Source organism: Python bivittatus, unplaced genomic scaffold, assembly GCF_059951505.1.
Source record: "Python bivittatus isolate LINGU-HERP-01145 unplaced genomic scaffold, Pbiv_v1 ctg000330_np1212, whole genome shotgun sequence".
NCBI classification, from domain to species: domain Eukaryota; kingdom Metazoa; phylum Chordata; class Lepidosauria; order Squamata; family Pythonidae; genus Python; species Python bivittatus.
The window spans coordinates 58,862,431-58,889,255 of record NW_028277058.1 but is presented as its reverse complement, the minus strand read 5'-3'; the positions used below and the strand labels follow the sequence as shown (position 1 = coordinate 58,889,255).

General features: G+C 48.6%; 1 protein-coding gene across 1 annotated transcript; it reads right to left on the bottom strand.

Annotated features, from left to right (window-relative positions):
* Positions 1–17,968: 17,968 nt before the first annotated feature.
* On the bottom strand, positions 17,969–25,679 carry LOC148215986 (acrosin-like). Its single transcript, XM_088141522.1, is given in 7 exon segments — positions 17,969–18,022; positions 18,398–18,619; positions 21,072–21,217; positions 21,659–21,927; positions 24,109–24,178; positions 24,181–24,309; positions 25,610–25,679. Coding segments are annotated over 7 exon segments (960 nt in total).
* Positions 25,680–26,825: the final 1,146 nt, after the last annotated feature.

Genomic DNA, 26,825 nt, shown 5'->3' with positions numbered 1-26,825 from the left:
TCTAGACAGGTATGAAGGAGCTTTGCTAGGCTATGCTTCCAAAACAGATGTCAGTGCCAAGTTAGGTCCTAACGTATGTGATGTTGATATTGAGGTGGCATCAGGAGAAGATCAGAGTGGAGGACTTGGAGACTGAGGAGACTCTCTCCATCAACAGAAAGCAAAGTCTAGAGGAGCTTCTTTAATAAAGCTCTGGTAATGGAGATAAATGTCAGCCAGATAGCTTTGCATCAACCCGTAAGAGGTCAGGTGCCTAACAGGGAGAAGAAACATGCTGCTGATCCTGAGAAAGAATACTTCCAGACTTCCTCTCCTCTCTTTTCTTTAATCCAGAGCAAAACAATCACAAAAGGATAAAAATTATAAGCATTTAGACTAAAAGGAAAAGAGAGAATAAAGAAGTGGAAGCAAAGAATGGAGAAACTTCCTTAGGCCGCTCCCGCTGCGAGCAAAGGAAAGCCGAGTGGGAAGGCAGGATCCGCATTCCTTGGGGGTGCAGCTAGTTCATCCGAAGCATTTTTCATCTATGCAACATTCCCAGATGAAGCTCTGAGCAGTGCAGAAGCCACATATTGATGCACAGATACCCAGAGAAGAATCCATATTGTACCTGCCAACACAATTATCTTCAGCAATTTGAAACAGAGACATCAACAAATATATTTATGGCTGCCAGCAGGGGAGTCAGGAGCAAGCTAGCTTCTCTCTCTGAGGCCCTGCCAGATCTGGGGGCTGTGTCAAGCTGAGTTTGGTGCTGTCCCCTCAGTTCTCGCAACGTTATAGGCCTTTGGAAGCTGAGTTGATTAACTATCAGCTTCTACTTCAGAAAAGACATTACTGTAGTAGAGCAGTTGAGCCCATAGGATGGAAAGCTGGAAGCCTCAAGCCTCACCTCCCTGAAGTCCTCTGGAAGAGGTCCACCTCACGCTTTACGGTAACAGTGGCTTGATCGTTCCCACTGCCACCACCCATCTTCCAGGAGGAGCCTCACCAGAGATCCTCCCAATCCTGGCATATGCGAGATATGGAGCTCTCAAAGCCCATGTTCCCTTTCTGCTAATAAGAGATATTTTTCAAAAAGGAAATTTCTTAATTTCTATAATGCAGCCCCTTGGCTATGTTACTTAGTTGTAGGTGGGGCTAGAGAACTTCAGCCCTCCTTGGGAGATTTACCAGCCTCGCAAGTGTGAGAGATGGATAAAATGTGTTATTATTGTCAGAAAACGACAGACACGGGTTCGGTTGTCCAGTAGACAGAAGTTTTTATTGGGCACGTTTGCAAAGGTGGGTCCCTCCCGCAGCAATGGAGGAACCCCGAAGCAAGGTCTGACAGGTTTTTATACCCCCTATCTGTCCTCCCCCTCCTGCGAGGGCTTGGCTCACAATCTCACCTTTTTTACTGCCCCGGAGCGCCGCTAATTAACCGCAAAACCGCAGACATTCCACTTTCCGAATCCAATCAGCGCAATACACATTCCAATCCCCACTTGACCCGACAGCCGCCCCCTGCCGTTTCTCTTCACTCTGGTGCGATCGTGCCTCTTGCCTGCAGTCTTTCCTCCCTCCTGCCGTCCCTCTCCACTCTGGTGCGAGTGTGCCTTCTGCCCATCCTCCCTCCTGCCACCCCCCCAAGGCTGCCCCATGGTGCACAGCGCTCTCCCCTAGCAAACATGGTTCGTTTGAGGCCCTCACTTCTCCCTGCCTTCTCACAATCCCCCTTTTTCTTTTCACGCCTCTGTTGGGCCTCAAACCTGGCTAACAGGATTGCTCCCTCGTCCCGGACCCGGGGCTTCACACACTGGGACAGGTAATTCCCACAAGCAGGGAGACATTGCATTAAGCAACATACTAGGACCAGTAAGGCAATGAAACCAATGGCTAGTACAAAAAGTTGTTTTAACCAAGCAAAGTTAGGTAACCAACTAGTGAGCCACGACCAATTCCATCCCTCTGGATCCTCGGATATGCGAGAGGCTAAGGTCTTCAACTTGGCTAGTTTTGCTTCAACATAATTCTTATTGTTGGTTAGGTTAAAGCAACAAAGACCTTGAAAAGATTCACAGCCTTGTCCTGCCCTTAATAGGAGATAGTCTATAGCTATCCGATTTTGAATGATCACCCTCCTGATCTCAGTGACTTCTTCAGTGAGGGCTGCAATGAGAGAGGATGTAAGGTTGACACTTTTAGCCAGGAGGCAGGCCACCTTCCTTAGGTCCAGGTAAGTTCTTCCGCTTAGTGCAGGAACCCCTACTAAGGAGAGGGCCAGAGCCATGGCTTCTGTTTCGGACAAGAGTGTCACATCACTCTCACAATCAGATGGCAGCTCCCTTTTTCTTTTGATGGGTGCGCTTGTATTGGAGGCAGGGCATATAGAGAGGTCAGGCGCCCTATGGCACAAGGGCCCCCTGAACTATAGGCTGGAACATAGGTGTAAGCTTCATGTCCACATAACAAAAAGAAACCTTTAGGTAGGTATAGAGGGGTTGAGGCGTAAGGGATATTATAGACCCCTCCACAAGTGAAAGCAGGACCTTTTGAGGGCAATGGGGGGTACGGTTCTGGGTATTGTTGAAATATACACATTGAGTTGCATTGGTTATCCCCAAGAGATTTAGAGCCATTTGCCTTTGATTAGTCCAGGGTCTTGGTATGGGAGAAGACCCAAAATGATAGAACATCCCCCCCCTCCCACGGGGATCATCCCCAGTGATCAAAGCTGTCTGTGCCAATTCTACGCCTTTATGTTGGTCATCTCCTCCCCTGCCTTAGTTCAGTTCCTTTTAAGTTTTACTTTGAGTCTGTCTCCCGGTTGGGCAGTCCATGGTCGGGGGTCGGGAGCTTGCTTAACCCGATGGTAGTGGGTCCAACCCCCCTGTCAGGTCCGAACCGCTGATTCAGTTGTCAGGAGAACTTGGTATGGTCCCTCCCAAGATGATTTCAGCTTCTCATCCTTCCACGTCTTTATCAGGACCCAATCCTCTGGCTTGTGGGGGTGTTGGTCTTTCAGCAAGGGGGGCCGTTGAGCGAGGAGTCCCTGTTTTCTTAGAGACAAGAGAGATTGTGACAGTACCAAGAGATACTTTCTCAGGAAGGCATCCTTTAGCTCGGGGATAGGCTCTCCCATTGGAGCCAGGAAAGGTCTTCCCATCATCAGCTTGAATGGGGAGACCCCCACATCCTTGCGAGGGGCTGTCCGCATTCGAAGCAGGGCAACCGGAAGTGTCTTTGTCCAAGGTAGCCCTGTTTCCAATCCCAGTTTGGTGAGATGTTGCTTCAACACCCCGTTGGCCCTTCCCACAGCTTTACAGTGTCTACCAAAGCCTGCACCACACGTGAGACCCTTCGTGCAGTTTCTCCACCATCCCCCTCATGTCAGCACGGCTCACTACTGGGGTCCCCTCAATTGTAACCCAATGACCTGCTTCCTCCCTGCAACCTTCCCTTTCCAGCAGCTGTGAGTAAACCCCGTTCCAGCCAAATTTTCCCGAAAATGTGCACTACTCCCCAGGCATATCGCGAGTCTGTGTAGACGGTGAGGGACACTCCCTTTCCCAACTCTAGTGCCCGTTTCAAAGCGTGCACTTCACACAGCTGAGCCGACCAATCCCCTGGTAGTGCCCCCTTCTCTATTGTCTCTCCCTCCGCCGCCACTATCGCATATCCTGACTTCCTTTGTCCCTGCTCTACTCGGCTAGACCCATCCACAAACCAGACCTCACCCTCCTCCAGCGGGACCTCCTGCAGGTCCTCCCGCGTCTTTGTTTGCAGCTGCAACAGGGTGGAGCACTCGTGCTCTGCCGGCTCCCATTCTTTCCACTCCCCCGCAAGAAACTCCGCTGGGTTCAAATTCCTGTCTGTTCCTACCACCACATCAGGACTTATCCGGAGAACTGTCTCATATTTCAACATCCTCCCTTCTGTCATCCAAGCAGCCGCCTGCTGACTAAGCACACTTAAGATCTGATGGGGTGAATGGACAATCATGGGGCTCCCAAAAGTGAGTTTTTTCCCTTCTGTCACTAGTACAGCAGCGGCAGCCACTGCCTGCACACAAGTCGGCCATCCCCTCACCACCGGTTCTAGGGCTTTGCTCAGGAAGGCCACTGGTTGATATTTCCCAGCCCGTCTCTGAGTCAGCACTCCAATGGCAGTTCCCCCATGGGCTGTAACGTATAGGTGAAAGGGGGGGGGGGGCAAGTTCGGTAGAGCCAGGGCCGGGGCCGTCACCAGGCTCCTTCGTAATTCCCCCCACTTCTCTGTGTCCCCGTCTGTCCATTCTACCCTGTCAGATGATCCTTTCAACTTCTCATACAGAAACTGAGCCTTGCTCATGTACTCATCTATCCATAGCCGGCAATATCCTACTAGACCCAGAAACCGCCGCACCTCCGTTTTAGTATGAGGGGGCTTCAACTGCATTATCCCCTGTATCCGAGAAGGATCAATCAACTTCTCGCCCTTCCGGAGTACATGTCCTAAATACTTGACCTCCCTTTCCACAAATTGGACCTTCCCTTGTGACACCTTCAATCCTTCCTCAGCCAACCAGTTCAATAAAGCCACTGAGTCTTCTCTCACCTTTACTTCCTTCTCTCCAGACACCAACAAATCATCCACATACTGCAGCACCCGAGAACCCCCAGGGGCCCGGAACCCCTGGAGTTTCTCTTCCAATGCCTGTCCAAACAAGAGGGGGCTCTCGGTGTACCTCTGGGGCAGCACCGTCCATCTCAGTTGTTGCTTCAGCCCGCGCCTCCCATCCCGGGACAGCGGGTATTGGGCTTGCCGCAAACCCGTCACCCCTGGTTTCAAGGGGATGCTAATTGGGGCTATGCGAAACCGCCCCGCCCCCCCTTCTCCTGCCCATACCTCAGGGTTCACAACCTCCACGTCCGCCTCCCGCAACAAACACATCCTTTCTGCCTGTTCCACATTCCACAACTCCACTCCTAGACTACCCATGAGATCCCTTCCCAGCAAGTTCACTCTCGCCTGTGGGATCAGTAACACATCTGCAGTTACCTCCTTCCCATTCCACTCCAGTCTCACTTCCTCCAGTACGTCTGCCTTGACCAGAGAGCCTCCCACCCCCATCACCGATACCGACGTGCCCCGGGATTTCGCAATCCCTGGGATCGGTTGGCACAGCGATGTTCGAGAGGCTCCGGTGTCCACGAGGAACTGCTGTTCCTCGCCGGTGGGACCCACCGTGATGTTTACCAAGGGTTCCCCGTGGGTCCCGGTTGGGGAACCATGACCCCCCTAGTCGTACAGGGGGAAACTCCTCTCATGTTCTCCCGATGTTCAGCATTATTGGGATCCCAATTTGGGTCTGCCAGAGGGAATTTAGTATCTGCGGCCAGGGCATTTGGGACATTTGCATTCCTTTGCTCCCAAGCCCCGAGCGCAGCTCGCCGAATCTGGCCCCTCTCTTCTGGCGTATAGAGGTGGGCTAAAATGTAATTCAGTTCCCCCAGGAGTATTCCACCGGGCCGAGAAAAAGTTCCAATTGTTCGGCGGCGGTATGGGCGTTCTCTTGCATACGAGGGAGGGTCCTTTTAATTCCCTCAACTCACTGGGTTTGATGGGAACCGTTACGTAACTGGTGACGGCCACCCCCTGTGCGTTCGTTCCGTTCGGGACTTCCCGGACGGGGAAGGCACTGGCCAACCTTAGACTAAAGGGCACGTTCTGAATGTCTTGGTTCAGCTGGTCCAGCTCTTTCCGCAGCCCGGGATAGGGTGGGGGCGCCGGAGGGGGAGCGATAGGAAGAGGAGGAGGAGGAGGAGGTGGCGGCCCCCATTGAGGTCTAGTCAGCCAGAGGTCCTCCTCATCCTCCTGTTCTTTTTGGACAAAAATTTTGGCTAACTTGGGTCGAGGCCCCTCCCAATGAACATGGAACCAGACTTCCACATAGGGTTCCTGTGTTAACATTTTATGCTCCACAATGTAGTTTTTTAGTTGGGTCACCCAGTAATTACTGGGGATTCCAATGGTAGGGGAATTCGGGGTCCACTAGTGGATATTTTCGCCATTCTTTAGTGCACAAAGTTATCATGGTCGGTTTTTCCAGACCCCTGGTGAATGGACACAACCAGGGTGTCTCCCACTGTTGCAACAATTGTCCTAATGGAGAATCCGTGGGGATTCCCCCTACTGCGTTTTTCCCATTGGCCCCTGGCCTTACACTCTTACTCTGCGCCTTACCCATCCTTCCTGACTACGTTTCCCACCTTACAGAAGGTCCCGGACTCTTCTGTCCCCTTGCGGCGTCCAACGCCTCGTAACCACGCTAATCTCCCCGAGATTATGGGTAGGCTGTACTCACCAGACCTCCCGGAGGTCTCCTCGTCGGCCGACTTCCTCTTTACTTCTGTCTGACTGGCGATTGGAGTCCCGTCCTGGACCCGACTCCGGGGAAAACGGGAGACACCTCAACGGGGTGTTACGGCCGATTACTCACCGGTTCCCCACAGTCCAGTCCACGTCGAGGACTCCTGGCTGGCTCGCCAATTTTGTCAGAAAACGACAGACACGGGTTCGGTTGTCCAGTAGACAGAAGTTTTTATTGGGCACGTTTGCAAAGGTGGGTCCCTCCCGCAGCAATGGAGGAACCCCGAAGCAAGGTCTGACAGGTTTTTATACCCCCTATCTGTCCTCCCCCTCCTGCGAGGGCTTGGCTCACAATCTCACCTTTTTTACTGCCCCGGAGCGCCGCTAATTAACCGCAAAACCGCAGACATTCCACTTTCCGAATCCAATCAGCGCAATACACATTCCAATCCCCACTTGACCCGACAGCCGCCCCCTGCTGTTTCTCTTCACTCTGGTGCGATCGTGCCTCTTGCCTGCAGTCTTTCCTCCCTCCTGCCGTCCCTCTTCACTCTGGTGCGAGTGTGCCTTCTGCCCATCCTCCCTCCTGCCACCCCCCCAAGGCTGCCCCATGGTGCACAGCGCTCTCCCCTAGCAAACATGGTTCGTTTGAGGCCCTCACTTCTCCCTGCCTTCTCACATTATTGACAAAGAAATAATAACTTGAGCATGCTAAGAGTGCAGCTGTGGGAGAGAGAAGGAAGTAGTGTTAAGTGTTATGGTTATCAAATAGTGGCAGATGGAGAGGAAGTTGTCTCCTTGTGTGAGACAATGTAAATGCAAATTAATTTGGAGCAATCTTTATCAGTATAATGCAATTAGCTGAAACCTTGAGCAATGGATGAGGTGGGAGGGACCAGGGAGAAATCCTAGAGCGGCCGGAAAGACTGTACACCCAGAGTGCCTTAGCCAATGGGGAAAAGGGGAGGGACTTGGGATCGGGAAGGTACATAGTTAGGCCGGAGTGCGTATGTGGGCGTGGCTTCTTATTGGCAACGAAGCCCACCAGCCTTTGCAAACGCTTCCAATAAAACTTTACTTCCGACTAACCCAGAGAGATTTGTGGTGCTTCTTTCACACACTAGCAAATTATGGTAAAGCACTGAGGGGAAGTGCCTAGTAGTTTGTGGTAAAGCACTGTGGAAGGCGGCTGGAGTAAGGAAAATGTGTTAAGAGGATCCAGAAAAACCCTGAATTTAAGATTGATCCAGAGGGATCTTTAGGAAAATTATTACAAGGCTGGACCTCTTCCCCTTATAAGGAAATCATAGAAAAGTTGGAATTGAATAAAGAGGATATGGTAAATTGGTGTTGTTATGTGTGGTGGGAAGACAAACAAGTTGCATGGCCCCGTGATGGGTCTAATGACTACTTCCAGTGCTATGCTTTATATGAATATGTAAAACAAAAAGAGTCACTAGAAAATGAATTGAATTATGTTTTAATCTGGACTCCTGACCAGTGGCCTGAGTCAAGCAAAGAGGAATAGTGAGTCCCCATGTTGCTCAATGAGCCAGTGGAGGAGGAGAGAAAACTCTTGCCACCACCATACAACCCAGAATATACCCAGGCCAATAACCAGTACCCTAAGCTGAGGAAAGAGCTTGAACAATGTCAGAGAGATCTCAAAAGTTTACCCTTTCATGACAAAGAAACTGAAACAGGGGCAGAGTGTGGATAGACCTGAAACAGCAATGGCCCCTTTGTATCCAAGATTGCAACAAGAGTCAAGACAATGCCAGACGGATTTAATTAATTTCCCCCTGGGGTCTGGAAGTAAGAACATTGAGAAAAATAAAATGTGTCCCTCAAGAGAAGTACCTATGGGACAGGGGCAAATTGGATATGTAAATGCCCCTTTAAGTGCTGCAGAAGCAAGGAATTTTTTAAAAAAAAGGAAATGAAGAATCTCATAGAGGATCCAAGGGTGACTCAGATGACTCAGAGTGCTGGGTGGATTTACAAATTGATGGGATTGGGGTGAGGGTATCCATGTGCTCAGGCCCAACTTCTTCTTTTTTTGGTTCAGGTCCTTTGTTTGTTCCTTAAGGACTTGCTTCCTTCTTATCTACCTCCCTGAGGGGATCTCATAGATAGGTTTCCTGGCTTTTGTCCTCTCTGCTTATGTGCCTGCTTCATCTTTAGGTTATGGCAGCTGCAGCCTAGTCTCACAGAGATTGGGAGAATAGAGGCAGAGGGATGGGAATGAGAAGGGAGGAGATATGAGATGGGGAAATCGAACAGGGCCCATTCGACCCCCAGCAAAATGTTTCCATTGTGGGGGGGGCAGGGCATTTTATGCAGCATTGCCCTAAATTACAGAGGGAAGAGAGAATCATTATTTTGATGACATTTGGGGATGGTGAATAGGGGAGTCAGGAAGTTTTTTTTTTAACTTAAGGTCCCACCCTTGAGAAATTTAAAGGTGGGACCTCTTGAGGAAGAATTGGTGCATAATTTAAAAAAAAAAAATTTGATTACTGCCCTCCTGTTGACTTTACCGTCCCTAAACAAGCCCTTCCATCTGTTTGCAACGGTGAGCAGAGGAACAGCTTTAGGAATCCTAACTCAAAATTGGGGAGGTAAGTGACAACCGGGGCCTATTTGTCTAAACTATTAGACCCAGTAATCAGAGGATGGCCAGTTTGTGTAGAGGCAAGTTGCAGCCACTCCTATTTTGGTGCAGGAAAGCAGAAAGTTAACTGTTGGAGGAGCATTGGTGGTAAGCACCCCCACCAAATCAGAACAATTCTAACTCAAAGGGCAGGCGGGTGGCTTACAGATTCAAGGATTCTAAAATATGAGGCAATTCTGATGGAAAAAGATGATTTAGTTTTATCTACTGATTCCTGCCTCAATCCAGCCACCTTCCTGTGGAAAGCAGAAACAGAGAACCAAGATCTTGAACATGATTGTTGATATGCAATTGTTAATGGGGAAGCTCAAAATATAGAGGAGGCAGGGCGACTACCAAACACATGGTCTGCTCAAACCTGTGAACTGTATGCTTTAAATCAAGCCTGGCAATTATAAAAAAAAAAAGAAGGAAGAAAAAGTAGGGTACTATTTATACAGACTCAAAGTATGCATTTGGAGTGGTGTGGAAAAATTTGGGATGAACGAGGAATGATCTAATGCTTAGGAAGTATGGCGGTGTTGGAATATATGCTGGGCTTGTCCTCTTCTTTATCTTTTCTCAGAAATAGAGGTCTTCTAGCACAAACACCACCCTTAGAATTTGCAGTCCACAATATCCAACCAGGAGAGTGGGTCCTGATCAAGTCCTGGAAAGAGTCTAAAGTGCAACCAGAGTGGGAAGGCCCGTTCCAAGTGCTCCTCACCACTGAGACATCTGTAAGGACAAGAGGAAAAGGGTGGACCCACTGCACCAGAGTCAAGGGCCCAGTGCAAGAGCCAAAACCTGAGTGGACAATCCAAACCTGAAGAGGAGCCGATGGACCTGAAGTTCCAGAGGAAATAAAGTCACGCTGGAGTATGGTGTCCTGGGGGTGGGGGGGTTGTTCTATTAGTCATTATTGGGTTGACTGTGGTTTGCTGTGTGGAACGTCAGTTCTTTTGTGGGGAAGAAGTGAAAGAGGAAACAGATTGTGTGGAAAGGACCAATGTGTGTGAATGTGTGTGTTTTGTGGTTGTAAGTGTATAACTAATTGTTGTGGTAGTCATTACACAGGACAACACTAGTGCAAGGTGGTTGTTTCCAGCTAATCATAGGACAGAGGCAGACAGTCAGACAACCAAACCCAAGATCTAAGGTAAGATTAACTAGTGAACCAGTAGGAGTAAAAATAATTGAGGTAATTGATCTGCAACAAACTATTGAAATAGAGACAGGGTATGGAGATGGAAATGGAAATGTCTGGGTAGAATGGGTCAAATATACAGTAAAAGAACTTAAACAAGAGCCATTGCTATGCATGTGTCTCTGGTAAACCTGTAGCCCAAGTGGTCCCCTTTCCCTTGGGATGGAAAAAGAATTTAAGAGGAAAATGCCACCCTCCTTCTCTGCAGCGTATGGAAACGACACGGCATGCCTTGCCAGGCAAGGTGTAGGAATCACCACAGCTGTAGGAGAATTAGAATCCTGCACTATAATTGATGGACGTGGGAATTACTCTAACCTGAAAATTCCCAGGGCTGATTTATGGTGGTATTGTGGGGGGAAGACCTTGAGATCCACACTTCCTCCCTCCTGGACAGGCACTTGTGCAATTGTACAATTGGCTATCCCATTCACCTTGGCATTTGAAAAAGAAGCCATAGCTAAAGGGGCATCCCTAGCAACATCTTCTGGTGACAGAATTTATATTGACGCTATAGGGGTGCCCAGGGGAGTTCCTGATGAGTTCAAGGCTAGGAATCAAATAGCTGCAGGGTTTGAATCATTCTTGTTTTGGTGGGTAACCATAAATAAGAATGTGGACTGGATAAACTACATTTATTACAACCAGCAACCGCTCCTGATGGAACAATAACTAAAGCCTTACAGGGGCTAACCACTTAGGCAGAGGAATTAGCTGAGAATTCAGGGATAGATACTTCCCTGACAGGATGGCTGGAATCTTGGTTTGGGAAGTGGAAAGATATGGTGGTATCAGTACTAGCTTCCCTGATAGTAGTGATAGGGATGTTAACTGCTTTGGGATGCTGTATAATGCCCTGTGTTGGGGGCTTAGCCCAGAGGCTGATTGAAACAGCTGTCTCCAAACAAATGCCTCTGAAACCACCACCTTACAGTGAGAGTGTGTTCCTCTTAGAGGATTTAGCAGAGAACCCCAGAGAAAGGAAGGGGATGTGAAAATACGCTTTCCCAGTTGGAAGGGTTGGAACCTCATCACCCACTCAGAAGAAATGTCAGGAGCCAAAGGTGACAAGAAGTTGCAATAATGCTACAAGAGCTTGACAGTGTCAATAATAAAAGAATAAAAAGAAAAAGGGTGGATTGTGAGAGATGGATAAAATATGTTATTATTGACAAAGAAATAGTAACTTGAGCATGCTACGAGTGCAGCTGTGTGAGAGATAAGGAAGTAGTGTTAAGTGTTATAGTTATCAGATAGTGCCAGATGGAGAGGAAGTTGTCTCCTTGTGTGGGACAATGTACATGCCAATTAATTTGGAGCAATCTTTATCAGTATAATGCAATTAGCTGAAAGCTTGAGCAATTATCATAGATGAGGTGGGAGGGACCAGGGAGAAATCCTAGAGCGGCCGGAAAGACTGTACACCCAGAGTGCCTTAGCCAATGGGGAAAAGGGGAGGGACTTGCGATCGGGAAGGTACATAGTTAGGCCGGAGTGCGTATGTGGGCGTGGCTTCTTATTGGCAACGAAGCCCACCAGCCTTTGCAAACGCTTCCAATAAAACTTTACTTCCGACTAACCCAGAGAGATTTGTGGTGCTTCTTTCACACACTAGCAAATTATGGTAAAGCACTGAGGGGAAGTGCCTAGTAGTTTGTGGTAAAGCACTGTGGAAGGCGGCTGGAGTAAGGAAAATGTGTTAAGAGGATCCAGAAAAACCCTGAATTTAAGATTGATCCAGAGGGATCTTTAGGAAAATTATTACAAGGCTGGACCTCTTCCCCTTATAAGGAAATCATAGAAAAGTTGGAACTGAATAAAGAGGATATGGTAAATTGGTGTTGTTATGTGTGGTGGGAAGACAAACAAGTTGCATGGCCCCGTGATGGGTCTAATGACTACTTCCAGTGCTATGCTTTATATGAATATGTAAAACAAAAAGAGTCACTAGAAAATGAATTGAATTATGTTTTAATTTACACGCCCAACCATCCACCCATCTTTTTAAATTTTAGATATCCCAAATGCAAACATTCAGAAGTGCAGCAGATAATTACAGAGTTCTTCAGATTTCAGGAAAACAGCAGCCTGGTTTAATATGAAAGAAAAGAAAGAAAAAAAAATATTTAAAAAATCTTATGCTCTCAGCACAGCAAAGATGTCACCTGTCTCCGACAAACGGGATTTCTCCATCACAGAGTGAAGAGGCAGGATGTCATTACTATTCTTGCAATAGTGGTACAGGGTGATCTGATGGGAAACCTCAGCACAGCACGGTAAAAATAAATAATTAAATTAATTAATTAATTAATTAATTAATTAATGTTTAGCACAGCATTCCCAGCTAAAGATTTTTACATTTCTTTACCCAGGTAGCTATTTTCTGACAGGTTTCTCCTGGTTTCCATTTTTCTTTGGCTTCTGACTTCTTGCAAGTTCCTTCTGAGGCTGCTGAGGAGATAAGCGATGCCTGTCCCTGACCCCACCCTGGTCTGCGGCTTCTTCACAGGACTCCGCATGGGTTTTCCCGCCTCCAGCAAAGAGGGAGGACTTCAGGTCCTTGGGCATTCACAGCAATGGTAGTTTCCTTTCTCTGGAGCTGCCTGGTGGATTCCCACTGGCAGGGACTGAGGAGAACAGATCACAGTGGTGAGGACGCTCTCCAGGGATCATGAAAGATTTGCAGAAGTTAGAGGGACAAGGAAGGTGGCTATGTGGAAGTGCCCTGAGTTAATGATAGCGCATGCTCAGGAGCAGGGAGCTATAATGTCTCAGAAAATCCATGGGGACGTTCCAAAAACAGGTGGACGGAGTTCTTCCAGAACAGCAACGGGTAAGCTTGCAGACAGCCTATGTTGTGGACCTGATTTTCTCTAGGTGTACACTTGCACATTATTATCTATGTGGTATGTATATGAAATACTTACTTCTCAGGACTATTGTCCATGTAGCTGATGGGGCAGTGTGACCTCTGGATAATAAGTTGATGGGTTGTTAAGATGCCACAAGATGCTTGGCTGGCCCGACATGAGTTATCAATCAAGCCGTTATCTCCTTCTCCGCTTACACCATCGACGCCGCTGCATTTTCAGCCAAACCTGAGCAAAGCGCTCCCCTCGTCTCCCAACACGCCTCCTCGCTTACCCTTCTGGGTGGTGATGCGCCAGCCACTGATGTAGCAGTCTGAGAATAAGGCTTCGGAGTCCATGGTGACGTGCGGCAAGCAAGCTGGCTGAACGTAGTTGTTGAAGGTCACAGGGCTGCCGAGCTCTATCAGTGCAATGTCATTAGCCTCGGTTTGTGGATTGTAGTCTTGGTAGGAGATGATGCGGTACACAGAGCGTAATTGTACGGTGTCCAGCAAATTGGAAATGTCTGTGGCACCAATCATAATCCTCTGAGGTGGCAACGATCTGTAAGTCTGAGGCCAATGGGTGTTTCAAAGAGAGCCCGCCCAGGTTGGTGCCAGAGTTCCGCTTTATCCAAACTCTTGAGGTCTACCCCCCCAAACGCCTGAACTCTGCCTAATAACAATTCACGTGAGCTGAAGGCCATTGCACGTGTAATTATTAGTATCAGACGTGCAAATGACATGTGCATCTGACCCAAAATAATTGCTTCTAGGGCACGTTTTAAAGTCCGAAAGGACATCCTCAGGTTAAACCCAATTGTGACCCTGTGGCTGTCCTGGAGAGTTAGTTAAACATCGGCACAGATGAACTGTGGAACATACAAATCTGGGGTAACTATGGGTGGCCTTCCGAATCCTGAAATACGTGTCTAGGAAAACGAGCAGGCTCTTCCTGAATGGTCCCCCAGGCCTGCCTCCAAGTGGCAAAATCAAAACCACCTCACGCTCCTCTGCTTGCAGAGACCTCTGCGGTCTGAGATGTTGCCGTCTTACCTCTTCCCGGGCTTGAAGCAGTGAGCGGCAGTGGGCACCCAGTGGGGGGCAAGGATGGATCCAGCACACAAGTGCTGAGGCCCTCGGAAGAGGGCGCCTGCATGCTGACCAACCACGGCCATGTCCCGGGCAAGGTGTCGATGCCACCCACAAACTGCATACTGTTGCCCTTGTCAGGTGCCAAAGGCCGCTTCCCGCAGGCTGAGAAGAAACAATAAGTGCAGGGATAAGTTGTGGCTGGATGGAAACGCGAAAGCAAATCCTTGAGGAAAGTGCTAAGCAACTGGCACACTTAAAAGCATCTCATCTACCAGAGAATTTGGCTTGAGCCAGATACCCCAAAAGCTGCTTTTGCGCTTCTCCTTTAGAACTGCTAACAGTCCCAGCCTTAGAAGAACCTGGTTTTCCCCAGCCGCCTTCACCAGCAGCTAATCTGAAGCAGACGCTGCGCCAACATCATCGTCTACTTCTCCCTGCTCCTGAGAAGTCCTGAGAAATGGGTGAAGGCAGCCTGCAGTCAGACGGGAGTAGCTACTGAGCAGAGGTGCTGCTGAAGGATCCCCCGGGTTATTAAGAAAATTATGGAATGTGCTGAGATGAGTAAATTGACATTTGAAATTAGAGAGCAAGAAGACAAACAATGTTATATGCTATGGGATTTGTTTTATCAATGGTTGGATGAAAAGATACAGTAATGTAATAGATTAGGAAATTTTACAATAGAAACTCGATAAACTGATATAAATTACTATATATATATATATATATATAATCAATGGACAAAAATGATACAAATCTTATAATGAAAGCTATAATTTCTCGTAATAAATGGTGTTATAGATAGACTAGTCATAAATGATTGATAATTGATAAATATACAAATATACATTGGATAGATACCATGAGAATTTATATAAATGGTGAGTGAAGACTATCAAAGGATGGCACAAACGATTGGTAACTGGCTGACACACGGTATAAGATGGAACATGGTTTTTATGTTTTGGTTTGTTTATATATGTTTGTGTTTGTTGTAAAAAAATAACAGGACGAGGTATCTGCGGAGGAATTTATGGGTGCTCCAGAGGGACAGCTGACTCAGGAGGCATGTATGGGGGTGTTGAAGTAGATGGGAGCTCTGGAGAAATATGGGGCCTCCTAAGAGGACGAGGCATCTGCGGAGGAATGTATGGCTGCTCCAGAGAGCCAGCTGACTCACGAGGCATGTATGGGCGTGTTGAAGTAGAAGTATAGTGATGCTCAAGGGGCATTGCTGTATTGAGGGGATTGTATGGGGGCTGAGAAGTATAGTGATGCTCAAGGGGCATTGCTGTATTGAGGGGATTGTATAGGGGCTGAGAAGTATAGTGATGCTCAAGGGGCATTGCTGTATTGAGGGGATTGTATGGGGGCTGAGAAGTATAGTGATGCTCAAGGGGCATTGCTGTGTTGGGAGGGAAGTATAAAGTTTCTGGATGAATGTATGAAGAATCTGCATAGGTGCTTTTCAGCTGAGCAAATTTCTCCAGGAGGATATATGTAGAAGATTTTGGGGAAGAATGTGGTGAACCCAAAGATGGTAATGGAAATTCCGGAACTTGAATTTTGCCTGAATGTGTGCGTAGGGTTTCCAACATAGAGGATGAATCTGAGAGCGGATATGGGTGTTCCAAATTGGGATCTGTTTCTTGGGGGGTGTATTGTTCCTGAACAGTGACTGGTGCTTCTGGGGGAATGTATGGAGGTTCTATCACAATAGGGTTTTCTGGAGGGATATGTGGGAGTTGTGGTATGATTGGGGACTCTTGCAGGATATATGGAAGATCCAGAGTGATCTTTGCCTTCAGAGGTTTATCCAGGAGATCTCTTGTCATAGATGGTTTGGGAAGGCTATTTTGGAATTCTGAAAAGCTGTATGGATTTGTTGCATCTCTTGGTTTTAGAGAGAGAGATGTAAGCTTCAGCCCAACAATATATGGAGGCTCCAGAGTTACTGTCAATTCTGGAAGGAGGTATGGGGGCTCTGGATTTGTGGGAGTTATTTCTTTTGGAATATATGGAGGGTCTAAAGGTGTACGGGCTGTTTCCTGAGGAATGTATGGTGGTTCTAAGGTGACCGGCTGTTCTATAGGTAGATATGGTGGTTCAGTATATGGAAGTGAACCTACTGAAATTGATTGATATGATTCAATGGATGGATATTCCAAAATTGTTTCAGACAATTGGGGATGGTCTTTGTTATAACTCAGTTCGATAGAAGGTTTTGAAGAAAAGTCCATGGCTCCAGAAGAAACACCCATGGGCAATAAAAATGTATCTCCCTCTGGAGTGTTATGGGCTGAATCAGTGTCAGCTGGAGGAGCATCTGTTGGCAGAGGGACCGTGGGCACCTCTGAATCAGCTGGAGGAGCAACTGTTGGCAGAGGGATCGTGGGCACCTCTGAATCAGCTGGAGGATCTGTTGGCAGAGGGACCGTGGGCACCTCTGAATCAGCTGGAGGAGCATCTGTTGGCAGAGGGACCGTGGGCACCTCTGAATCAGCTGGAGGAGCATCTGTTGGCAGAGGGACCGAGCGCACGTCTGAATCAGCTGGAGGAGCATCTGTTGGCAGAGGGACTGTGGGCACCTCTGAATCAGCTGGAGGAGCATCTGTTGGCAGAGGGACCGTGGGCATGTATGAATCAGCTGGAGGAGCATCTGTTGGCAGAGGGACCGTGGACACCTGTGAAACAGTGTCAGCTGGAGGAGAATCTGTTGGCAGAGGGATCATGAGCACCTCTGAATCAGCTGGAGGAGCATCTGTTGGCAGAGGGACCGTGGGCACGTCTGAATCAGCTGGAGGAGCATCTGTTGGCAGAGGGACCGAGGGCACGTCTGAATCAGCTGGAGGAGCATCTGTTGGCAGAGGGACCGTGGACACCAGTGAAACAGTGTCAGCTGGAGGAGAATTTGTTGGCAGATGGATCATGAGCACCTCTGAATCAGCTGGAGGAGCATCTGTTGGCAGAGGGACCGTGGGCACCTCTGAATCAGCTGGAGGAGCATCTGTTGGCAGAGGGACCGTGGGCACCTCTGAATCAGCTGGAGGAGCATCTGTTGGCAGAGGGACCGAGCGCACGTCTGAATCAGCTGGAGGAGCATCTGTTGGCAGAGGGACTGTGGGCACCTCTGAATCAGCTGGAGGAGCATCTGTTGGCAGAGGGACCGTGGGCATGTATGAATCAGCTGGAGGAGCATCTGTTGGCAGAGGGACCGTGGACACCTGTGAAACAGTGTCAGCTGGAGGAGAATCTGTTGGCAGAGGGATCATGAGCACCTCTGAATCAGCTGGAGGAGCATCTGTTGGCAGAGGGACCGTGGGCACGTCTGAATCAGCTGGAGGAGCATCTGTTGGCAGAGGGACCGAGGGCACGTCTGAATCAGCTGGAGGAGCATCTGTTGGCAGAGGGACCGTGGACACCTGTGAAACAGTGTCAGCTGGAGGAGAATTTGTTGGCAGATGGATCATGAGCACCTCTGAATCAGCTGGAGGAGCATCTGTTGGCAGAGGGACCGTGGGCACCTCTGAATCAGCTGGAGGAGCATCTGTTGGCAGAGGGACCGTGGACACCTGTGAAACAGTGTCAGCTGGAGGAGCATCTGTTGGCAGAGGGACCATGAGCCCCTCTGGATCAGCTGGAGGAGCATCTGTTGGCAGAGGGACCATGAGCACCTCTGAATCAGCTGGAAGAGCATCTGTTGGCAAAGGGACCATGGGCACCTTTAAATCAGTGTCAGCTGGAGGAGCATCTGTTGGCAGAGGGCCCGTGGACACCTCTGAAACAGTGTCAGCTGGAGGAGGATCTGTTGGCAGAGGCACTCTGGTGCTTCCTAGAGAGACTGTGTCCTTCTCTGAAGGATCTGTAAGAGCTGCTGAAGACTTATCTGTGGACAAAGGAAATATGCCTATCAGTAGAAGGGTATCAGAGGCTGCTAGAGAGGGATTGGTAGACAAAGATATGGTGTCCACTTCTGGAGAAGTATCAAGGGCTCCTGAAAGACCACTCATGGGCATGGAGGAGTCATTGTATCTTTTCCAGTAGTGCTATTGTCTACTAGAAAATCATCAATGGTCGGAGGAAATATGTTCATTTTAACAGAAATATTAGGAGTACCTGTCTGGCTACCTGTTGTCAAAGAGTGTGTGTCCAGGTTTGTAGGGGAGTTGGGGGATGTCACAGACAATGCTGGGGGCAGAAGGACTGTATTCACACCCAAATGGTCTGCTGGATTCACTGTTTTAATTGATTGGAGCATTACTGGGCCCTCAGTTCCATGCACCGCTAGATGTTTCTTTTCTGAAAGCTTTTCCACTTCAGTGTACCCCATCTTTGCCAGGATCCATTCAAGGAAGGCCTGAGTAGAAGTGAAGATTCCTGGATTTCTTCCCTCGCCACAGCCCTTGCCCCAGCTGGTGATCCCAACCATGTAGAACGGAGAGGTGGGGGATGTCTTGCACATTAAGGGTCCCCCGCTGTCCCCCTGTAGAGAGAAAGAACAAGAAAGAAAGTGCCCCACTTGGGGGAAGGGAAACCGAGTCGTCTTGCCTGAACGGCCCAGAGGTCAACCTGGGGGCTCTTTCCAAGCCGATCGCCACACCAAACCCTGCTAGGTAACTGCATCACCTCGGGAGCCTATCTCCTGGCACAGGTCGGAGCTTCACCTGCCTCTTCCACCCAACTCCTCTAAGGGCATCATTACAGTATATCACAACCATGCCAGGCCAGTTCACTGGTGAATACAATGATGCTTTCAGCGTGCCTCGGCGGGGCCAGAGGTGACGCACATATTAGTGCCGTGCAGAAAAAGTCTTCTGCATTTTCCCCTACAGTTGCCATTCGTTTTGAGAAAAGAGGGGTTGCTTTTAAAATGTTGTCCAAAGCAGAAGAGAAGAGCGTCTTGGTAAAATTCTGACGAGTGGAGTTTGGTGCTTTTGTGTTTATCTACGTATGAAGTACTCTATGTGTGTGATGATGGTGATGATAACGAAAGCTAATTATGTTCTACCACTTGAAGGGACGCCATTGGAAAAGATGCCGAAGAAATGTCCAGACGCCGTTAATTAGGAATCAAGCTGGAAGGTTGTCCTGGGCAGAAGCCCCATGGAAGAGACCGTGGGATATTCCCTCAGGAAGGAATATAGGTGGAATCGGCTTGCTGGCTGTGAGACTCTGGGTGGGCTTTGGGCAGATGGGGGTGCGTCGCATAACCCAAAGCCTGGCTGTGTTCTACCTGACGAACGACCCGGGTTCAGTCCCTGGCATCTCCAGGGAGAAGAACCCGACCACGTTCCTTGGGAGGGGGTGGTCTGCCACTGTGCGTGGTACATTGATTTGCCTTGAAAGAGACCAGTGATTTCAATATTGAGCAAACACCGTGGAAAATTCCTATGTGGGCTGAGGTCTAGGTGACTAGCCTAGCAGAGAAGTGGGGTGCCCTCACAGAACCCGTTCCATGACTCCAGGCTTAGCAAACCCTGGCAGCAGTAGGAGGACCATAATATTAAACCGACCCACAGCCGAGCCTTTCCCAGCAAAGAGAGGCACCTGCGGGGTTGAAGGTGTTCACCCAAATGGCAAAAGAAATGTTGCACCATTGCAAAGGAAATTCCGCCCCTTTCACACACGCCTGCAAGGTCACGGGGCACATACAAAGGGGTGGAGCTTGCACGGGGACAGTGTAAGGCAGCTCTCATCCTATGCCCTCCCTGCCAACAGTCCTCTGAAAGCAGACACGATCTAAGTGTGCAAACCTCTTCCCTTTTACACTGCGGTTTCTGGACCTTGATATACGGTGTCAGATTCCGGAGAAAGATTGCCGGGCACTTTCTTTGGACAGAAACAGCTGCTACCCGTGCTGGTCAAGTGCCCGCAATTGTCTTTTAGGCCAGGCAGAAAAGGTGCTGATTCCACTTCAACATCAGAAAAGGGAGAGAAGGGAGAGAAGAGAGAACTGCTTACACGAGCAGCAATCTCCCCCTCCTCTGGTGGAGGGCAAGAGGAGCAGAGCGCGTGAATCCGGGTTCCTTCCGAATAAAAGCAAAAGGAGAGGAAGTAATTCAACAGGCTTAGCGCTTCCAGAATTCCAAAACAGGTTTATGATTGATTAGCAATCCATACAAAGCAAATGAAACATTCTTTCATTTGAATGTGCTTTGCCCCAAGGAGGCAGTCATAAAACCCATCTCTTTCAGATAGTCCTGACCATCAGCTTGACTCACCGGCTGAGATAGGACTGGGTGCTGTGGGAGACCCAAGTTTGTTCCGCAGCATTCAAAACCTTTAAAATGCATCTTTCCACCAGGCTTTTAAATGTGCTTTTAAAAAAACTTCCTATGCGGCTTTAAAGTTTCATGAGCCTCCTGAGAATCTGGCTGAGTGGAAAGACAACATATAAATGGGATCAGTAAATGCCACCATGCAATTCTGGGATGCCAAGAGTGAACCACGGGAAGCAGGTCTGTTTCTAAGCCCACTCGGAAGAATTGCTCTGATCACACCGAGCCCTCGGCGCCACGGGAGCCGCAGGGTTGCTCCTGCCCGTCCATCCCTACTTACGATCTGATGGGAGATGACATGGAAGCACCTGGAAATTGAAAAACGGCCACCAAAGCAGGCAACGGAAAACGATTTTCGCACATTGCCTGGAAAATCCCAGGGGGGTAGAATGATAGAGTTGGAAGAGAGCTGAGGCCATCCCCTGCACCCTGCAGATCCACTGCGCCCTCCCCAGAGGTCGTGTCCATGAAATCACTAGGAATTGCGACTGGAAGGAGCTCTTGCATGGCTCTCTGACTGTGCATGATTGGTTACTGTAGATGTCACTGTATTTTAGTGCATGGGTGGACACTGTTGACTACCTTGTAACTCCAGAGGTTGACCACATGACTGCTAAGAGAAAGCCATCGCCAACCAGGGTAACGGTTGCTTCTTACCTGGCAAGTGTTGACCCCTCCTTCCTCATATCCAGCACAGAAGGTGTGAGGACTCATGGCCCCGTTGTACCACTGGCTGCTGTTGCATTTCTTCGTCTCCAGAATATTCACTCTGTTTTCTTGGAGAACATCAGAGGTCTTCACCCCTCCAAGTAAAGGGAACAGATTAGTTTGGCTTCTACCTTGTCCCTTCCTTAGCACCTCTCTGCCCCCATTTTCAAGTCTGAGGTCTGCATGGTTCAGAGCCTGATCATTTAAGGAAAAACATGAAAACCTCCATAAACTTGTTTTGTGGCTCTTAGTTGTGGGTGTGGATGTGACACCTCATGGTTCCCAAGGTATCTCAGCATCTTTGGAGCTTCTCAAAATTAGAGAAGGAAGAAGCTGTGATAAACCCCAACTTTGTCATATCTGAGAGGTGTGTGGAAGAGCCCTGCAAACTTCATCTGTGGGAACTCAGTAGAACTACAGCAGACATTTTCATCCACCTCTCAGTTTGCCCTTCTCTGTGCACATACATGGCTGCATTTCCAGTTGAACCCTGAGGGTGTTCCTGCCCATGTCACCCTCCATATCTCCATGCTTACTGTTCTGGATGTCAGTGCCCCAGCCAATAATGAAGCAGTCTTGGAAAGAAGGCTCAGAGCCCACAGTGACAGGAGGCAAGCAGGCTGGCTGCACATAGTTGTCCAAGATGACCGGCCTGTTGAGCTCTATCAGTGCAATATTGTTGGCCTTGGTACGTGGACTGTAATCTTCGTGAAGGACAAGTTTGCGCACAGAATGTAGCTGTACAGTGTCTGGTAAATTGGACAGATACGTGGCACCCACCAGAATCCTCCAAGGATTAAAGAATCTGCAAGTAAGGATACGACCATAAGGATAAGACCGTAAGGCCTTTTCTGCTGCAGCGCCCGCCCTACGGAACATCTTGCCGCCTGAGGTGCGGTGTGCCCCCTCCCTCGTGGCCTTCAGGAAAGCGATCAAATCCTGGCTCTGCCAGAAGGCCTGGGGGCCAGAGGGGGGCCCGCACCTGTGGAGATGGCTGGCGGAGTGAGGGGTTGTCCCCCCCCAGCATCTTACAGGTTTTTTAGGGCCAAAGTATAGGAGGTTTTTAGGCCATTTTTATATATGTTTTTAAACTATTTGTAGATTATATTCATGTTTGGAGAGTCCTGTGTTTTTTCTTTTTTATTATTGTGACCCACCCAGAGTCACCCGTTGGGGGAGATGGGCGGCATACAAATTTGAAAATAAAAAAAAATAAAAAAAAATAAAAAAAGAGTTTTCAAAGAAAGCCCCCCAGTCAAAAAGTCCGCTCCCCCAATCCTTCACTCTGCCTAAGAAAGACACACATCAACTGACTGCCACTGCACATGCAAATTATGACTCTCAGGTGGGCATCTCATGCCCAAGTAAGAACTAGTAAAGCGCATGTTAAAATCCGGAAGGATGTCATCAGCACAGTCCCGAGAAGCAACAGCACTTCCAACTTCATGAAGGTGCTTGCACCGGGACCAACAGTGCTCAAATGTGCATCAGGAAACATGGAACCCGCCAAGCATTTTTCAGAGCGTGCAGGATGCCAAACAGCCAGGGCAGGGGAGGGCTTGATTAATTCCCTTAGATGGAGCTATTAGAGAGATATCCCAAACAGATGTGGAAGTCATGTTTTGTATTGTCCATGCGTTTACTCATGAAACCGCAGCAGCCCCTTCATGGGCTCAACCAGCTTAGAAAGCAGAGAAATCTCCCTTTCCAGGTGCTGATGGTCAAAACTGTGAGAGGAAAATTATTAGTAACCTTTAATATGTCTTAATGCTAATTTTAATTGTATTCAATAAAATCAAAGCTGGCCAAAATGTGGCCTTTTGGACAATAATAGGAAATTGGTAACTTGCAAGACTAAGCAAACTGCTGATGGGAGAAGGACAAATGGAACAGGGAAGTGTGGTAAGATTAGCACTGGGAACGTTATGAATGAGTTGCTAATCCTGGGAGTCATGTCTGTGGTCTGCGGTTTTTGAGGATATCAAAATATCTATCAATGGGTCCACTCAGTCTGGACTGAATGATAGTTTTCCAATCCGACTTCTTTTCTAAATCTACAGGAAGATTTCACAGAGTCATCGGATGTACAGGTTCAGAGATATCTTCGGGGAGACGGGGGGGGACGGTTACAATCACCAGAGCAGCATCACACCACACACTCTGCCTTTCGTACACGTGTCCTGATATCACACCCACATACAGAGCAGGTGGAGCATGTGGCATGATGTTACTTTCATCGTTTTGATTAAGGCATCGGATCCTACGGACTCTGTAGGGTGGGAAGACACCTTGGACATCATCTGGTCCAGAATCTACTCCTCCTCCAGATGTTGCAAGGGGATGATGTCTGAGGGGATGAGGTATAGCAATTGCCACAGATTCAGTGCAGGTGTATTTGAGACATACATGTTTTAAATATTTTAAGGGACTGGAACTTTGATCGACTATGGACTTGTATTATGTCCCCCTGTTGCGATGGTTATATGGAATGCATGACACCCTCAGATCGAATACCATCCCTTCCTCCTTCCTGCTCCCATCTTTGCAGAAAGTGGCTTTTCTAAGAGCACTGTAGCTACCGTCAGTTACCCCAACCCCAAATTCCACAGATCTAGGAAGAAGCCCATTTAGGGTGGTTTTACTTCATGACACCACTGGACATGCTATATATACATCAGGTGGCCTCAGAAATCTCTCTCCAAAATAACCAACTTTTACTACTAGTTCACCTGAATCGGACAGTCACCCCTTGGCATTGGAGCTCTTCAGGTAGAACCTATCCAGTGCGTTGAGTTGCACATACATGTTATCATCCCTGGGCAGCAGGTAGCACCCTCAGGCTCATGATGGCCAGGCTAGATAAGGAAGGGCATTGTTTGTCGTGTGACCCCAGCCTTCCCTTTCCACACACCTCCCTCTGTGACAGCCCGAGGAAGCCTCCTCACTGCAGGGGCATTTACTGCTCTTTCAGATGCCAGTCTCTTACCTCTTCTTTGTCTTGAAGCAATGAGCTGCGGTGAGGATCCACCGCTCAGCAAGAAGGGACCCAGCACAAAGTGCTGAGGACCCTTGGAAGAAAGGACCTGGATGCTAACAACCCAAGGCCACATTCCGGGCAAGGCGTCGAGGCCACCCACGTCCCGCACGCTGCTTTTGTGACTAGGAGCCAGGGGTCGCTTCCCGCAGTCTAAGGGGAAACAGAGGTAGCAAGTATCAATGAGCAAAAGCAGAGTAGGCTGTGGTTCAAAGCCTTACAGTTCACAGGGTCAGATTTGTCAGGGAGCTTGGTTCCAGAAGGATATCAAATATGGCAAAGAGGATGCAGGCCTGGTGGGAGATTTCATTCAGAACACTTCAGCCAGCAGGGTTCATGAGACGGTTTCGGTTGGCCACCTGAGAGGAGCTGTGGCCCCATTTGATCAGCACTCCCTGGGGAGGCATGCTGGCATTCACACCAGTGTTCATAGAGCACTCTTAACCCTCACCTTGAGTTCAGCGCAGGCCAGGATCCAAGGCGCAATCCCAGAGACCTACTGCCAATCAGTATGAACAATTGAGCTAGCTGGGCTTGGTTTGGTAGACCAATAGTCTTACTCAAAGTAGAACAGATGTTTCAGGAGAAAAGCTGGACTTTTCCACGGTAGTGAACAGGGACATGCCCTCAGGGCCTGAGATACATTTGGCTATCCTTCACATGAGCCCTGTGGACTATTTAGTGCCCCGGTGGAGGCAAACCAGAAATCTCAGTCCAACGTGCATTGTTTCCAATGTTTATGCTTTCCAGAGTAAAATTGTTATTCTCTACTTGCGTCTAAATCTCAGGCCATCTTGAGGCCATCTTCCCAACTGCTTCTTTCTCCCCACACATCCCTATCTGAATGTGACTTTCTTTTCAGGTTCTTTGTTCCAACTATTTTAGATCTTTCTGAAGGAACAAATGAGTAGTTGGAAGGCTTCAGAGCAAAGCAGCAGATTATTTACAAGTTTGCCTGTGTGACCTACGTGGGCCGTAGAAGCATTATTTGAAAATAGGAATTTCGGAGGGTGTGCTGGTAAGACAGCAAGCCTCCTGGAGAGCTGAAGGAGTGACAGGTGGAAATTTTCTACCTTTTCTTCCAGGTAAATGGGTTCCTGAATGGCAACATTGATATATCAGCCATTTTCCGAATGGGCCATTTTGTGAGAATGCCCACAACGCAGTCCCAAATTCCAAAGATGCCCATCAATCCAAAAACATTGCCAGTCGCAAAGCTGCAGCTGCCCACAGAAGCGACAGTGTGGTTCTTCGTGCAACTATCTGAACATTGTGCTCCCTGAGTTCCCAATTCTGAAAGGACTGCAAAGGTAGCCTTCGTGAAGACAAGGGCGAGCACTGATGTGGAGACACTGTTGGGGAAGTTTCCACCGGGGGTGGGGGGGGGAGCCAGAGAGTGGCAGCCGTGGCAAGATTCCCACACCTCCCTCAGATCCCCCCAGGCCCTGCTTACTATCTGGGTCATAGCCATTGCTCCCCAACAACTGCAGCAACAGCAGTAGCAGCCCTGGCTGGGTGCCCATCCTGAGCAATGGCCCTTGGACTCTATTCCACATTGTTTGAGTCATACTCAGCACTGAGATGCCGACATCAGCGGGTTCTCCTTCCGAGTTGCTAGGAGACAGGCCTGGCCTTGACTGGTGGCTGAGGGGTGGAAGGAATAGGCCACTCATCACTTCATGGACTAGCCAGGTGGACTCCGCCATGGAAGAGCTCTCTGGAAGCCGGCCTTGTTCGTTTGCTGTTTCATATAGACTTACCGTAATGCTGGCTCTAAATAAGTACTGAAAGCGGGACGGTGATTATGGCAGGGCTTGGGAGATGTCTTCACAATAGACATTCTGGAAGCTTAAGCATCTTCTGGAAGCGTTGCTAGAACAAGCTCCTTGGCCAGTGGGAGCAGCAGATCTCAGAATGTTAATCCATGATATGCAGCTGCTGCCAAATTGTACAAGCAGTCCTAGCAGCTTTTGGGAAGGATGCAAAGGAACCGGCCGCTGGTCCGTCCCAAGAGCTTCACGGAGAATGCTGGAGCAACTCGTTCATCCAAGAACACATCCGTTTCAAGAGCCAAGAAGTTTTGGTCCTGCCTGGAAAATATTGCACTTCCCCACAAAGTTCTTGGCAAGCTAATGAGGCTGAAACTGGGTCATTGTACCCAGACTGTTTATCTGAGGTTTCTGATGATCTTCAGTTCACTTTGGCATCTCTCATTTTCCCTTAGCTAGCTATTCTCTAAAAGTGATTTTCAAATGAGTTCTATTTAGCCCACAAGTTGAATATTTATTAACACAGACATAGAGAGGTGACGTTCCCACAATATGCTTAGTCTGGTTATTGAATTAAGCCGTTGTATGAGTTTGTACAACTCTGTGAAACTTCAACTATTCAAATGGGTTCCCAAAATACATTAACCCATTATACATTTTTAGAAGTGGTTAAGCCGAGCCACCTGAATTAAGAGTCCGTCCAAAGACAGTTTAACAGTTTCCTACAAAATCTCCCTGCCGTGTTTCTGCCTGTCAGAGTCAGCCGGCACGGCACGGCTAGGGACTTGCCCAGCCGCGCTTAGTCAGTTTCACTGCTCGAGCACTAGCAAGGAAAGGGGAGGAGAGAAACCGCGAACTGATTAACGGGCCAGCTGGCGCCGCTTAACTAAACCGCAAGCG